The sequence below is a fragment of the Halichoerus grypus genome, chromosome 5 (genome assembly GCF_964656455.1).
Source record: "Halichoerus grypus chromosome 5, mHalGry1.hap1.1, whole genome shotgun sequence".
NCBI classification, from domain to species: Eukaryota; Metazoa; Chordata; class Mammalia; order Carnivora; family Phocidae; genus Halichoerus; species Halichoerus grypus.
Window position 1 is genome coordinate 169,197,016 of NC_135716.1, and position 12,535 is coordinate 169,209,550.

The window sequence follows — 12,535 nt, forward strand, 5'->3', positions numbered from 1 at the left end:
GTTGGCTAAAGTTACCCAACCCACCAGAAAATGAAATCTCAAACTTTGAGGTTGCAAACTGGCAGCCCGTGAGCAGGACACATCCTACAGGTTGGTTTGGGGGTTTTGGGGTTTTTTCTTTTTCTTTTTTTTCAGTGTTGGAATTAATTGCCAACATGTAAAGATTTCACATCAAAGCAGGTTTCTTCTGGTAAACGGGGAGCTCTGACCACACTGGGCCCACCCACATCAGGGCACTGGCCAGCTGGACCGGGTGGCACCTACCCCTTCTGCAAGACACACCCTCTCCAGTCTGCCCCACTCCCCAACCATCCCGTGTGCCTCACTTACGTGACTTGCCTGGCCCCCACAGGCATCAGAGTCTGCAGCCCCAGCTCCAGCTCAAGTCACCCCAGCCTCCATTTGCCCCCTTACCAATGGTCCTGGGAGGCAGCCCAGGGGGGCCTGGCTGGAGGCCGAGTGTTCTCATCCCAGCTGACAGTGTCCCTTGGGCTCCACGCCTCGGGCGTCCTCCGAGGAGAAAGTGGGTTCCTGCTTCTTGATGACTTGCTGAGCCCACTGTGGCTCCCAGGACTACGGGTTCATCTCTAAGAGCATTGGGATGCCCATTTGAGGCAGGGATGGGCAGGGAGCCTGGGCGTGTCTGGTGCCAGAATCCATTGCATCCCCATTTTGAAAATCAGAAATCAAACCCATTTTGAGGCCTCCAACTCTGTTTCCTCATTCCCAAGGGCAGTCACTAGTCATTTCATGCTTTTCTAGGCCCCCAGCATGTTTCCAGGCCTCAGGAAGAACAGTGAGGGTTTCTATTTTCCCTCCCACCTACTTCTCTCTTCTCTCCTTGTCAATCCAGAAAACTTGGCATGTCACTGCAGACCCGAGGACTCAGGCAAGCCTTTCCTCTCCCTTAGCTGCTCCCCATGCTTCTCCAAGGGATCCCAGATCCAGGACATCCTTCTCCCTTCCTCACTGTGTGACTGAGGGCAAGCCTCTGCACCTCTCTGAGCTGCAATTCTCTTTGGAAAAAGAGAACCTGGCCGCCCTGTTTGCCTGGCCTCCTGCCTCAGGGTCGGGGTCAGGTGCAGAGGAACGGTCCAGCCTCGGATGTTAGGCTAATGGCTGGTGTCTAGCTGATCAGCCCATTCTAGTGTCTGTGCTGGAGAAATCCCCAGACACAAAGAGGTGTGAGGAGGGTGGTTTTGGAGAGTACCGCATGTGAATAGCGGAGGAAATGTGAGAACAGCCTAATCATCCATCCTAGAGGATGACGGGCTGAGTGAGCTGTGGCCTCTGGGGCTGTGACATGCCGGATGAGGGACATCTGCTGGCTAGTGGCTGGTCCTCCTCCTCCTCGCTGTGCCCTCACCGTGCCCCAGGGAGGGCTCCCAAGGTGTAGCGGGAACTGCGCTGTTACCACGGGGCTGGGTTACTCCCCCCATTTTACAGATCAGGAAACTGAGGTGGGACTCTGGGATGTGCTCCTGGAAAAGCGAGCTAGAGAATGACAAACCAGGCTGAGAGCGTTCAAGAGGTTCTGTGAGAAACTTGCTCCATGTTTTCCATGCTGTGACACCAAAAAAGGCTGGAAAGAAAGACCACCAAACTGACCACGTGGGGGCTTCTGGGGAGGGGTTTAGGGTGGGTCAAAGGAGCCATTAGCCTGACCTGTAATTCTGTAATGCTTTTATTTTTGTAGCGGTTCATGTGTTGCTTGTGAAATATAAAATGAATAATTGAAAAAGGGAGGGGGAGTCCCCGCAAGCTTGACGTCATTCGGAAGCCGTGAGGGTAGCCTCAGCTAGGCCGCAGAGACAGGGGCGTGGCAGCCCGACCCTGCCCACACCCCCGGGGCCCAGGAGACGAAGCTGGGGCCCCTCGTGAGTGGGCCCCGGCAGAGAAGTCATGGGAAATGCTAGCAGTTTGTCTAGGTGTGATGCGCCAAGCCAGGGGTGCTGGTCCCCTGTCCCCAGCTTCCAGTCAGAGGCGGGAGCTCAGCCCCGCCCAGAAGTGCCCCAGGCCTCTTCTCATCCCCTCGGATTTTCCCTTCTGTCAAAGGCCGAAGGCGGGGAGAGGAGAAGCGCGCCCTGGGGGTCCCAGGGTGGCTCAGGGCTGGAGCAGCCGGTTGTCACACTGCAGGACCGCCTCCCGCTATTCTTGTAGATGTGGGGAGTGGGGGTTCTGGGACACTGGGAGGCAGAGGGTGGCAGCACTCCTGGGTTCTCTCCCTAGTCCCACAGGAGCCCCCTTGAGCTACTTTTCACAGACCTGCTGCCTCGGTTTCCCCTTCTGCACAGTGGATTGTAGAGGTTCAGGTAGAAGCACGTGTATTCCTACTCAAGCAGGCAGGGGTGAGACAGACCATCATGGCAGCCCCAAGGCAGCACATCGTGGCCACTCTCTGTCCAGAAAGCCTGTGGGAACCTCAGCAAAGAGGTTGGTAGTCACCTGAGGATTGTCCCTGCAGAGGTCTCAGGTTGGACCTCAGGGAGAACCTCCCAGCAGAGTGAGGCATTTCTGTCCCCCTGAGACTCTCGGGAACCAGCTGCTGATGGGCTCCCCATGCTCTGCAGGGCACCGGCAGAAGCTGGAGGACCAGACCAAGCCATTCCCTGACCGCTTCGGGGACCTGGAACGGCTGCGCATGCGGGTGACCCCGAGCACGCCCAGTCCCCGTGGCTCAATCAGCACCACCAGCCACTATAGCAGCCAGGCCCAGACCCCCATCCAAGGTACGGCACAGGGGGAGCCGGGGTGCGGGGGGTGGAGGGGGGTGGACGGGACCCTGGACGTGGTCCTGCTTCTCCAGACCAAAGGCTCATTTGAAGGTCATTCACTGCACTGCCTTGTTTGATGAAAGAGGGCGCTCTTGCTCATTGGCTCCTACAGATGTTTCCTGGGGATACTGTGTGCCCAGAGTTGGGCTAGGCCCTTCATTCATTCACTCAGCAAACATGTACAGACGCCTACCACGTGCCATGCGCGGGATCAGCATGAATAGACAGGCCCTGCCTCCAGGAACTCACGGTCTCCTGAGGGACATGGGTATTAATCCCATAGTGTACCCGTTAAAATTGGGGCATGACTTATCTAAGGAGCCTGTGGACCCCACGTGTCCCCCTCCTGAGCCCTCCGAAAGAGGGGCAGTGGTGGATGCCTCTGCCCAGGGCTGGGGCGACATTCTGAGGCCACGACAGCACTCGGACAGCGTTTGTAAACAGCAAGGCGATGGTGCAGCCCTGGACACACACAGCATTTCCTGGGGAAAGTCCCCCCTTGGCCCAGAGACTTCTCCCAAACAGAGAAGACGAGGGCGGCCTCTCAGCTGAGGCCCCAGACAGCGTCTGTGTCCCCATTGCCTGGGGGGACGCGGCAGGCACGAGGAGGCCTTGCAGAGGAGACGCATGCCTGGCCCGGGGCAGGTCCATACATGGCCCAGTGAGGAGCATCTCCTCCGTTTTCCGGGCCCTCTCAGCCAGCAGGCTGGAGCACAGGAGCCTGTGTGGGGTGGGCCCTTGGACCAGTGGGGCAGAGAGCCCTCATCCGAAGTGCCGAGAGTGCCATTCCTGCAGGGCCTGCTTACAACCCATCTAGCAGAGGAGTGAACTGAGGCCCAAGAGATTAAGAGCCACTCTTGGGTCACAGAGCCCATCGATGACCAGGTCCGAAGTCCCCCACACACCTGCTCCCAGGAACTTCCTGCACTTCTGAGGGTGCAGACAAGGGGGCCCCAAGCAGGAAGAGCCCGGGGTGGGGGTGCGAGCTGACCTCCTTCTCCATGCTCCAGGATGAGCTTGGGGCTTACTGGGGCCCTCCGCTAAGGGAGGCCTTGCCCCCAGCCCTTGCCACGTGCGCCAGGCGTGATGCAGTGGCCGGGGTCTTGATACGGCCTTGCAGCATGAAGAGACGGTCCCTTCTTTTCCAGGATAGGAAGCTTCTGCTCTTGGCCTTGCTGAGCCCCCAGGGTGAGGAGAGACCCGTGGGCTAGTGAGTTTGAGACAGTCAGTGGTTCTGAGCCCCGGGGGGCCTGCGCATGGGGGTCTGACCTCCAGAGACCGGGAGAGGTAATCTGCTCTCCAGGTTCCTGTCCGCCCCTGCCCGAAAGCTGTCCCTGCTCCCGTCTCCCCCAGGCCAGCCCTTGTCAAGGCACACTGGCCTGACACGCTGGCCATGGGCACAGCTGGGGCCCAGGGGGTATTGGAGCCCGGCCTGGGAGCCCCAGATTCTAGAAGGTGAGGGTGAACAATGGCTTCCTGTGCAGCAGCTCCCATGGAAGGAACACCTACCTCTCCCCTGCCACAGTTGATGGACACGGCTTAGAAATCGGTGCCTACAGAGCCTGAGGCAAGCCTACCCGCCCCCTGTCCGGCCACTAAGGGCCGGGCCAGAAGCCCTGCCTCCACCCTGGGGCTGGGAGGAGAGGAGGCTGGGCCTGTAGGGGGTGTGGCTGACCCAGCCCTTCCCCTCTGCAGCATCCTGAGGCAGGGCCCCCAGGCCGTCCCTCCACACCCACGGGCAGCCCGTGTGGCCCTCTGCCCCAGCCAGCTCTCCCCCTTCCGGGGCGTGTGCTGTCCGGAGTGAACCTTGCCGTCAGGTGGACCTGGCTAGGGATCTGGCTCTGCCAGGCCCCGGCTGTGATCTCAGGCAGATTACTTCACTTCTCTGAACCTCAGTATTCTCATCTGTAATGTGGGAAGAAGAGGGGTGTTGGCAGGGCCGGGTTTGGGGCCCCCTCACTGGCATTCCCCCTGTGGTGGGATGAGCCTCTGCCCTCAGACTCTGTCCTGGGGATCCCCCTCAGGACACCCCACCATCTCTTCTGTCGATGCCCCTTAATAGCTTTGACCCCCTGGCTTTGGTCACTAGGAAGCAGTGCCGAGGCCCCGACCCCTCCAGACGCCAGCCCCCGGCCCCCTCGGCTGTGGCTGCCCACGGTGGGGGCTTCTCGCAGCTCAAAGGCCTCATTCAGGCACCATGCAGCAGCTGGGGCAATTTGGAGAAGAAAATAAACATTTCCTTCCAGTGTTGGGATTGGCTGCTCCTCAGCCGACCAGCTCGGGTTTCCTGGGGCTACTGGGTTGGGGGTGCGGGGTAGCAGCCACAGGGGTGCTGAGGGCAGGCCCTCCCCCACCACCCAGGCAGTGAGGCAGGAGAGGACAGTGGCAGTCTGGGTGAGCCCAGCTCAGGCCCACAGCCCATGGGAACTCCAAGGGCCACGCGCACCAGGCCCGGGTCCACCTTGCATGGCCCTGGGCTTCCTGGGCCCTGTGCTTCCTGGGCTGCAGCCCTACTGTCACGTTCTGGGGTCCCTGCTTGAGTTTCCTTTGTTTGGAGGATGGGGCTCCCATCGCGTGGGCGGCACTCACTTCCTGGGCTCAGAGTGGGGGTGTCAACCTCGTGCTTGGCTCTGCTCGGGGAGCCAGGCGCTGTCCACAAGGCCTTCTGCCCTGGTGTGCTGAGCTGAGGCGGGGAGCCAGGCACCTCTGACCCCTTACACCCCAGGGCAGCACTGACCAGCCAGGGGACCTGTTAGAATACTAGATGTTCCAGAAGGCCCCAGTCATCTGGTGCCTTGACCCCCCCATCCACCCACCTGGAGTCTGGGAGCGTTGTTCCGTGCTGATTCACAGTCAGGACCAGACCAGAGCCTGCTAAGGCAACAGCCCCAGTGGAGTCAGGAAGATCCCAAAGCCCTGAGAAGTTACAGGGGTCACCTGAGGTCACACAGCACCTCAGGCAGATCTGGGGAAACTAGAGGCCTGAGGGGACCTGCAGCTCGCCACCCTTAGCCAAGCCTCAGAGCAGGCAGGGCCCACGTAGAGCTGGCCACGTGACAGGGACAGGTCTCCCTCTGAGTCCTATTTGGTGGGGGTAGCACAGAGGGGTTGGGGCCAGACAGACTTGCCCTCGGGACCACCACTGGGGGATCATCCACCTCTCTACTGCTGCCCAGAGTCACCCCCTCTGCCAGGGTACAAGGAAAGCCCAGGGTCAGGGACCCCCCCTTTGCAGGGCCCTGCACGGGCCAGTTCTCTCGGGTGCTCAGAGCAAGAGGTGCTCCAGCCGGTGCACAGTGCAAACCCTCATCGGAGCCTCTACTCTGTGTGGGTCTAAGCACTTCACATGTGGGAACTCATTTAATCCCTAGCAACTGTTACTGTCTGTATTTTTCATGTGGGAAGACATGCACAGAGAGGTTAAGTGACTTGCCCAAGGACACACAACCATAAGTGTCGGACAACCAGGATACACACAACACACAACCAGGATTAAGTGCCGTGCTGGGCTGCCTCAGAGACAGGACAGCTACCTGTCAGGCCCATTCCAGAGCTCAGAACCTGAGCCCTAGGATTCTGTGCCAGGTCGTGTGCTGTGTGACCCTTAGGCAAGCGCCTCACCCTCTCTAGGCCTGAGTTTTCCTACTGAAGGGGTTAGACTCAATCCTGGTGCCCCTTTGAATGCTGAGTTCAGGGGGTCTGTGACTGCACGAGTAGGGCGCAGAGGCTGAGAGGCTCTTGTCTGGGAGTCCAGTGAGGACCCATACCTGCAGGAACTAGGGCAGGGCCTGGGCCGGACGCCGGGTCCCTCCGTGTGAAGGCGTGTTCGGCCCACCAAGCCCCTCCGGCTGCTGTCTCACTTTGCTGCTGAGCCAGGTGAAGGTGGCGTCTCTTCCCTGTCTGGCCCCCTGTCAGCCTCAGCCCACAGGACAGCCCTGGGGACACAGGCCCAGGGTGAGGGACAGACAGCGGCTGTGGGGCCAGCCCCCACACCAGCAGGAGCTCCTGGAAGCTACCTGAGCCCCACCTGGGCAGGAGAGGTACGCACACCCAGCAGCAGCGAGCCGAAAGCAGAGGCCCTGGGATGAGCTCCAGTCCTTCCTGTGCAACATTAGGAAAATCAGTCTCTCTCTCTCTGGGCCTCAGTTTCCTTGTCTGTAAAAGCATGCTCCAGCTCCCAAGCTCAGAGCACCATTGGAGACTCTCTTCATACCCACAGTCTTACCAGTTATTAACAGGGAGGGAGGAAGGCAGAAGCTGTTCCTCACACCCCCAGCAGCCCAGGTGGGCCCACCTTCATGCCCTGGACAGGCTTCTGCACTGCTAGGCTGTAAAGAGGACTCCATGAGGAGAAGGGAAAGTCCTCCCCCTTCTCCACGTGCCCACGGAGGCCTCCAAGGCCACCCATGGCCCAGGCACCTGCTCTCACCTGCCTCCCAGGTGGGGCCGCATTCCGAGTCGGGCAGACTCCAGCCTGCAAGCAGCCCAGGGCAGTAAGAGCGGAGGCAGATCTAGAAGCAGGGATTCCCCGCAATTGGCCGGTGAACCAGGGCCCCGGCGCTTCATTCTTTTTTTTTTTTTTTTTTTTTAATTATTTGGGCCGCCTGGGTGGCTCAGTCATTAAGTGTCTGCCTTCGGCCCAGGTCATGATCCCGGGATCCTGGGATCGAGTCCCGCGTCGGGCTCCCTCCTTGTGAGCCTGCTTCTCCCTCTCCCATTCCCCCTGCTGTGCTAGCTCTCTATCAAATAAATAAATAAAATCTTTAAAAAAAGAAAAAGATTTGTCTATTTGAGAGAGAGAAAGAGCACACGTGCTCAGCGGGGACGGGCAGAGAGGGAGTCTTAAGCAGATTCCCTGCTGAACATGGAGCCCCGCGCAGGGCTCGATCTCACAACCCTGGGATCATGACCTGAGCCGAAACGGAGCCAGGCGCCCCACCGATGGGCCACCCAGGCACCCCTCCCAAGGTCGTTCTTGAAGAGGCCCCCCTGGGGTGCTGTCAGACTGCGGCTGACTGTCGCCCTTGCTGTCCCCCAGGCACCTCGGACTTGAACCCTTTCTCCGACCCCCGCCAGTTTGACCGCTCCTTCCCGGCGCTGCAGACGTTCACGGAGAGCCGCTTCCCGGACCCCAGGATGCATTACCCCGGCGCCATGTCGGCCGCCTTCCCCTACAGCGCGACGCCGTCGGGCGGCCTCAGCGTGGCCAGCATGCCAGCCACCAGCCGCTTCCACCACACCTACCTCCCGCCGCCCTACCCGGGGGCCCCGCAGAACCAGAGCGGGCCTTTCCAGGCCAACCCGTCCCCCTACCACCTCTACTACGGCGCATCCTCCGGCTCCTACCAGTTCTCCATGGTGGCCGGCAGCAGCAGCGGGGGCGACCGCTCCCCCACCCGCATGCTGGCCTCGTGCACCAGCAGCGCGTCTGTCGCCGCCGGCAACCTCATGAACCCCAGCCTGGGCGGCCAGAGCGACAGCGTGGAGGCGGACGGCAGCCACAGCAACTCCCCCACCGCCCTGAGCACGCCGGGCCGCATGGACGAGGCCGTGTGGCGGCCCTACTGACCCCCCGCCCTCCCCCGGCTCCAGGCGGAGGCAGGGACCCCACGAACCTTCCCGGCAAGTGGCTGGCCCGGCTCGGAGGCTCGGGGCAGGAATGGGACTTATGCTCCGGGCCAATCATGGGCCCAGGGTCCACGAGTCCTGGGGCCCGGAGCTGGTGGGTGGCTCTGAGAGCATCTAGTCCAGCCACGTCGTTGTACAGAAAGGTAGGGACCTCCCTCAGGCCGCTGCCCTATAGCTCAGATCCTCATCTCATCCCACGTGCCTGTGGGAAGGTATCCTCCTGCCACCTCCCCTGGAATAACCTGGCTGTCCCCAGCCGTGCCCGGTGCTGTCACAGGGCCCAGGTCCCCTGGGGGCAGAGACCATCTGTTCCAGAGAGAGGTGGCATTTGCCCAAATGGCCTGCGTCTGACCCACGGGGCCCTGGAAAGACCTCCCCACCCCCTCCCCTTCCTCAGAGACCCTGTTACCCCATGGGCCCAGCCCTCCCTCAGCATTTATGCAAACTGAATCAGAACTGGAAGGTCTCCCCGCCCCTGAGGGGGTTTCCCCTCATTGTATAGATGGGGACGGGACCCATCCAGAGGCCCCAGGAAGTCGCTGGCAGAGATGGGATGAGAAGACCCCCAAGCCAGTCGCCCCCCGCCCCACCCAGCTCTGCTCCCTAGAGTTCCTAACAGCTGAAAGCCTCCCACCCTGTCCCAGCTGTCTGCGGGTCCCAGGCCCCAGAGACTAGCCAATGGCAGCGGGTCCCTAAGACCAGGAAAAACACCTGCACACAGGTCCTCGTGCACTTTACCAGCCCAAGGCGTTCACCCTCTGTTCTCTTGGTGGAGGGCCAGGGATCCCCCTTCACCCCCCTCCTTGGCTGGTCTCAGAATTGCCATTTTTAGAAAGAGCACAGGGACCAGAGAGGTCCTAGCAGAAGGCATCGGGGTGAGAGGTCACAGGGTCAGATTTCAGCAACCCTGTCCCACCTCGGTCCAGCCAAGCTGTGCACACCCCCAACCCCCAGCCTTGTGGGCAGGCCCGGCCAGATCTTCCAGCCTCTGACAGCACTCCATCTTGAACCAGTCTGTGCTCCAAAAGCAGGCTTGAACAAAAACCAGTTTTTAAAGCTGATTTTAGAATAAGAAGCATCAAACATTTTCAAACCCACGGTCTCTTAGAGGTAAAGCCCTACAGTAGTGACCAGCAGCCCCTCTGCCTTCAGAGAGTGTGGCATTGTAAGGCCTTCCGGCGTCCTACCAACTTCCAGCCGAAGGCCCACGTTGGTGGGGACCCAAGGGAACCCCAGGCGACGCTAGAGCTCACATCTGCGGCTCGCAGACATTTGCCCAAGAGGAATTGGAGAGGTGGGGAGCCGCGGCTGCGGGGCGGCGGGACCGAAGGGCTGGCCAGCCTCGGCGCAGCACCCCCTGTCCTCAGGGGGGAGGTGTTGCCCCTTTAGTTTGCAGATGGGAAAGCAGGACCTGCCCAGGGGTTCAGGCTGCACAGATGCTCATGTCTGAGTTTAGTTCTAAAAAGACGCAAGTGGAAAGGACAAGAAAACCCGTAAGGGCTAGACAGCGTGTGGTTTTCAGTCATCGTTTCAGCCACATCCTCTGTGGATGTGACGACCTGCCCTCCGTCCTTGTCGTCTCTGTGATAGCTCTCGGCCTGCCGTGCCACCCCCGACCTGTAACAGCAACCAGATGATGCGCACCGGATACACACTCCGGCGAGCTAGGAAGTCCTTGTGGTGATCTCACTCAAACCCCTCCCGCTGCAGTTTCTCTGGTCCTGTCCTCACTGGAAAAAGCAGTCTCCATCTCTTCAAGATAGCTGCTGGGGTGTCCTGCTGATTCCCTGCACCCAGGGGGGCTTCCCACCCCTTCTCAGGAAGCAGCTACAAATCCATTGCCCTGGTACCTCCCTCACGCCTGTTCTCTGTGGTTGCAGACTGGCCCCAGGCCTGCGTGGGAGGCGCCCTGGGGTTCCCAGTGCCCAGCACTTTGTAGCCCCACTCCGGATTACTAGCCCTTCCTGATAGCCAAGGCCTGGTAGGGGCAGAGACAGGAAATAAATGGATCTCCCCCCCACCCCCCCCACCCCCGCCGACTAAAAGCGATGACAGCCATGCCGAGTCTGTTTTTAAGGCCCATAGTGGGTACAGACGGCTCGGGCTGCTAGGAATGGTCCTTATTTACAAGGCTGCTTTAAAGTTGTCCTCGGCGAACACACTGATTTAGAAAGCACAAGGAAACGGAGGGGTTTTGATACCATATTACTGTAAGCTTGGTGGTGGTGGGCACAGAGCCTTTGTGACATACTGTCATGTCGAGGTGTTACTACCTGCCACACACACATCTTCAGTGAAACCGTCCCAGAGCTGGGAAGGGGGGGAAGGGTGGAAACTGCTTTGCACTATAATTTGCTTAGTATGTTTGTTTTCAATGCACAACTTGCTGTACAGTAAACTGTCTGTCTTCTGTACTATTTAACTGTAAAATGGAATTTTGACTGATTTGTTACAATAATATAACTCTGAGATGTGTTGAAGGATCCCAATGCCAGACTTCTAGGGCTGTGTGTATGGGGTTGGAAGCCGTGGGGGTGGGGGTGGGGGGCTCTCCCACCGTGGCCAAGGAGGAACAGGGCAGGGCCTGGGGACAGGAACAGGACTAAACCCACTGCTTTGGAGACCTCCAGCACCTTGGCCTCCCTGCATCCAGCTCCATCAGTAATGACCACGGGGACCGCTCTGGGCAAGTGCGGCCTCCTCCTGGTGTGGCTGGAACCCCAGAGGGACGTCAGACAGGTCTTCATGGTGCCACCACGACTCACAAGTAGCCCGAAGGAGCAGTGTACCCCATCTTGTTCCCCAGGCTCGGAGTGGGGCGGGGGCAGAGGCGGGTGGAGGGAGCACAGCCTCAGGGAGCACCCCGCCCCAGGGCCTGTGTTTGCTGGGCCCGCAGCAGTTTAGCAGCAGATCAGAACTACAAAGCAGGCAGCTGGGTCAGCTCCCCCCGTTTGCAGATGAGGCAGTAAAGGTGCAAAGAGAGGGTGTCACCTGGCCTCCCATCTCCCCAGAGGTGTTTGTGGCTGACGGCGGGCGCTGTGCGTGTGACTGCGGGGGGACCTGTCTCGGTGCCTGCCAGCGAAGAGGCCCGGCCGCCCGTGCCTGTCCAGGTGGGACCTGAGGGGGTGAATTTTCACAGAACAGACCTTATTCTCTAATGAAAATACTTCAAAACTAATCCCAAGACTTTGCCCCTTTCCGTTAGGTCGGTCTGCCTGAAACCCAACACCCGACAGGAAGTTTCCCTTTCCTCGGCCTAAACCCTTGATCCGGGCCCCTGCCCCCACAGCACCCCTTGGGCCCCAGGGGCGGCAGGCTGTCTCCCAGCAAGCCCCGAACCCCAGCTGCAGAATTTCTGAGTGTGCTCGGGTGGCGTCTACCTGGCATGAGCAGGGCTGGTCCTGGACAGGCCAACACTCTGCTTCCAGAAATGGGTTGAGTTGGGGTCACTTTGTAGGCAATTGTGGAGATTGGGAGGGGGCCACAGTTCAAGCCCCTGCGCCCCAGCCACACTTTGGTGCCACGGCTGCTGGGAGACGAGCTGTGACCTCTAGAGCCCCTGACTCAAAGCTCCATCGCCTTCCCCCAGCAGGCACGGACCAGCGCACCCAGCTCATCTCATCATCCAAGACGAGAACTGAGGCGGGAAGAAGTCCTGGGACTTGGCCCTGGGGGGGTGCGGGGGATCACAGAGCTTGAGGGCTGTGGGGGCGGTGCTGCAGTAACCACAGTGGCCTGCAGGTGGCAGCAGATGGGGAGCGTGCAAGGTCCCCTCAGGGTGATGGTTCAGTGGGACTTCCTAAGCTTGGGAGCTTCATCCTCAGAAGGGCCTGGGAAATGTCTTGGTTGGAAGAACGATTTGCTTTCCCCCTTTAGCTGTGTGGCAGTGGGTGGTCCCTGTCCCCCTCTGAGCTTCCTTTTCTATTCATACTTCTACTCTATACTGTGTCCGAGTACCAGTGCGTGAGTGGAATCACAGGTCCCATGATCACTAAAGGCCCTGCTTTGGGACAGCCGTTTACTTGGCTTGAGGGAAAGTTTGACATCCCTAGTTCGGTAACCCCAGAGTCCTGGAGCCCTGGCCAGGCGCCCCCACCTCCCCTGAGCTGCCATCAGGAGCTCAGGACATGAAG

The 12,535-nt window shown here is 59.9% G+C and overlaps 1 protein-coding gene across 3 annotated transcripts in view; it reads left to right on the forward strand.

Moving 5' to 3' along the window:
- The window catches only part of RUNX3 (RUNX family transcription factor 3), a 65,326-nt gene extending 54,435 nt beyond the window's left edge, over window positions 1-10,891 (forward strand). For all 3 annotated transcript variants that reach the window (XM_078073621.1, XM_078073622.1, XM_078073623.1), the window contains 2 exons: window positions 2,571-2,729; window positions 7,813-10,891. In XM_078073621.1, coding sequence (XP_077929747.1) covers window positions 2,571-2,729; window positions 7,813-8,342 — 689 coding nt within the window. In that variant the 3' untranslated portion in view covers window positions 8,343-10,891. The remainder of the gene's footprint in view (window positions 1-2,570; window positions 2,730-7,812) is intronic.
- The last annotated feature ends 1,644 nt before the right edge of the window (window positions 10,892-12,535 follow it).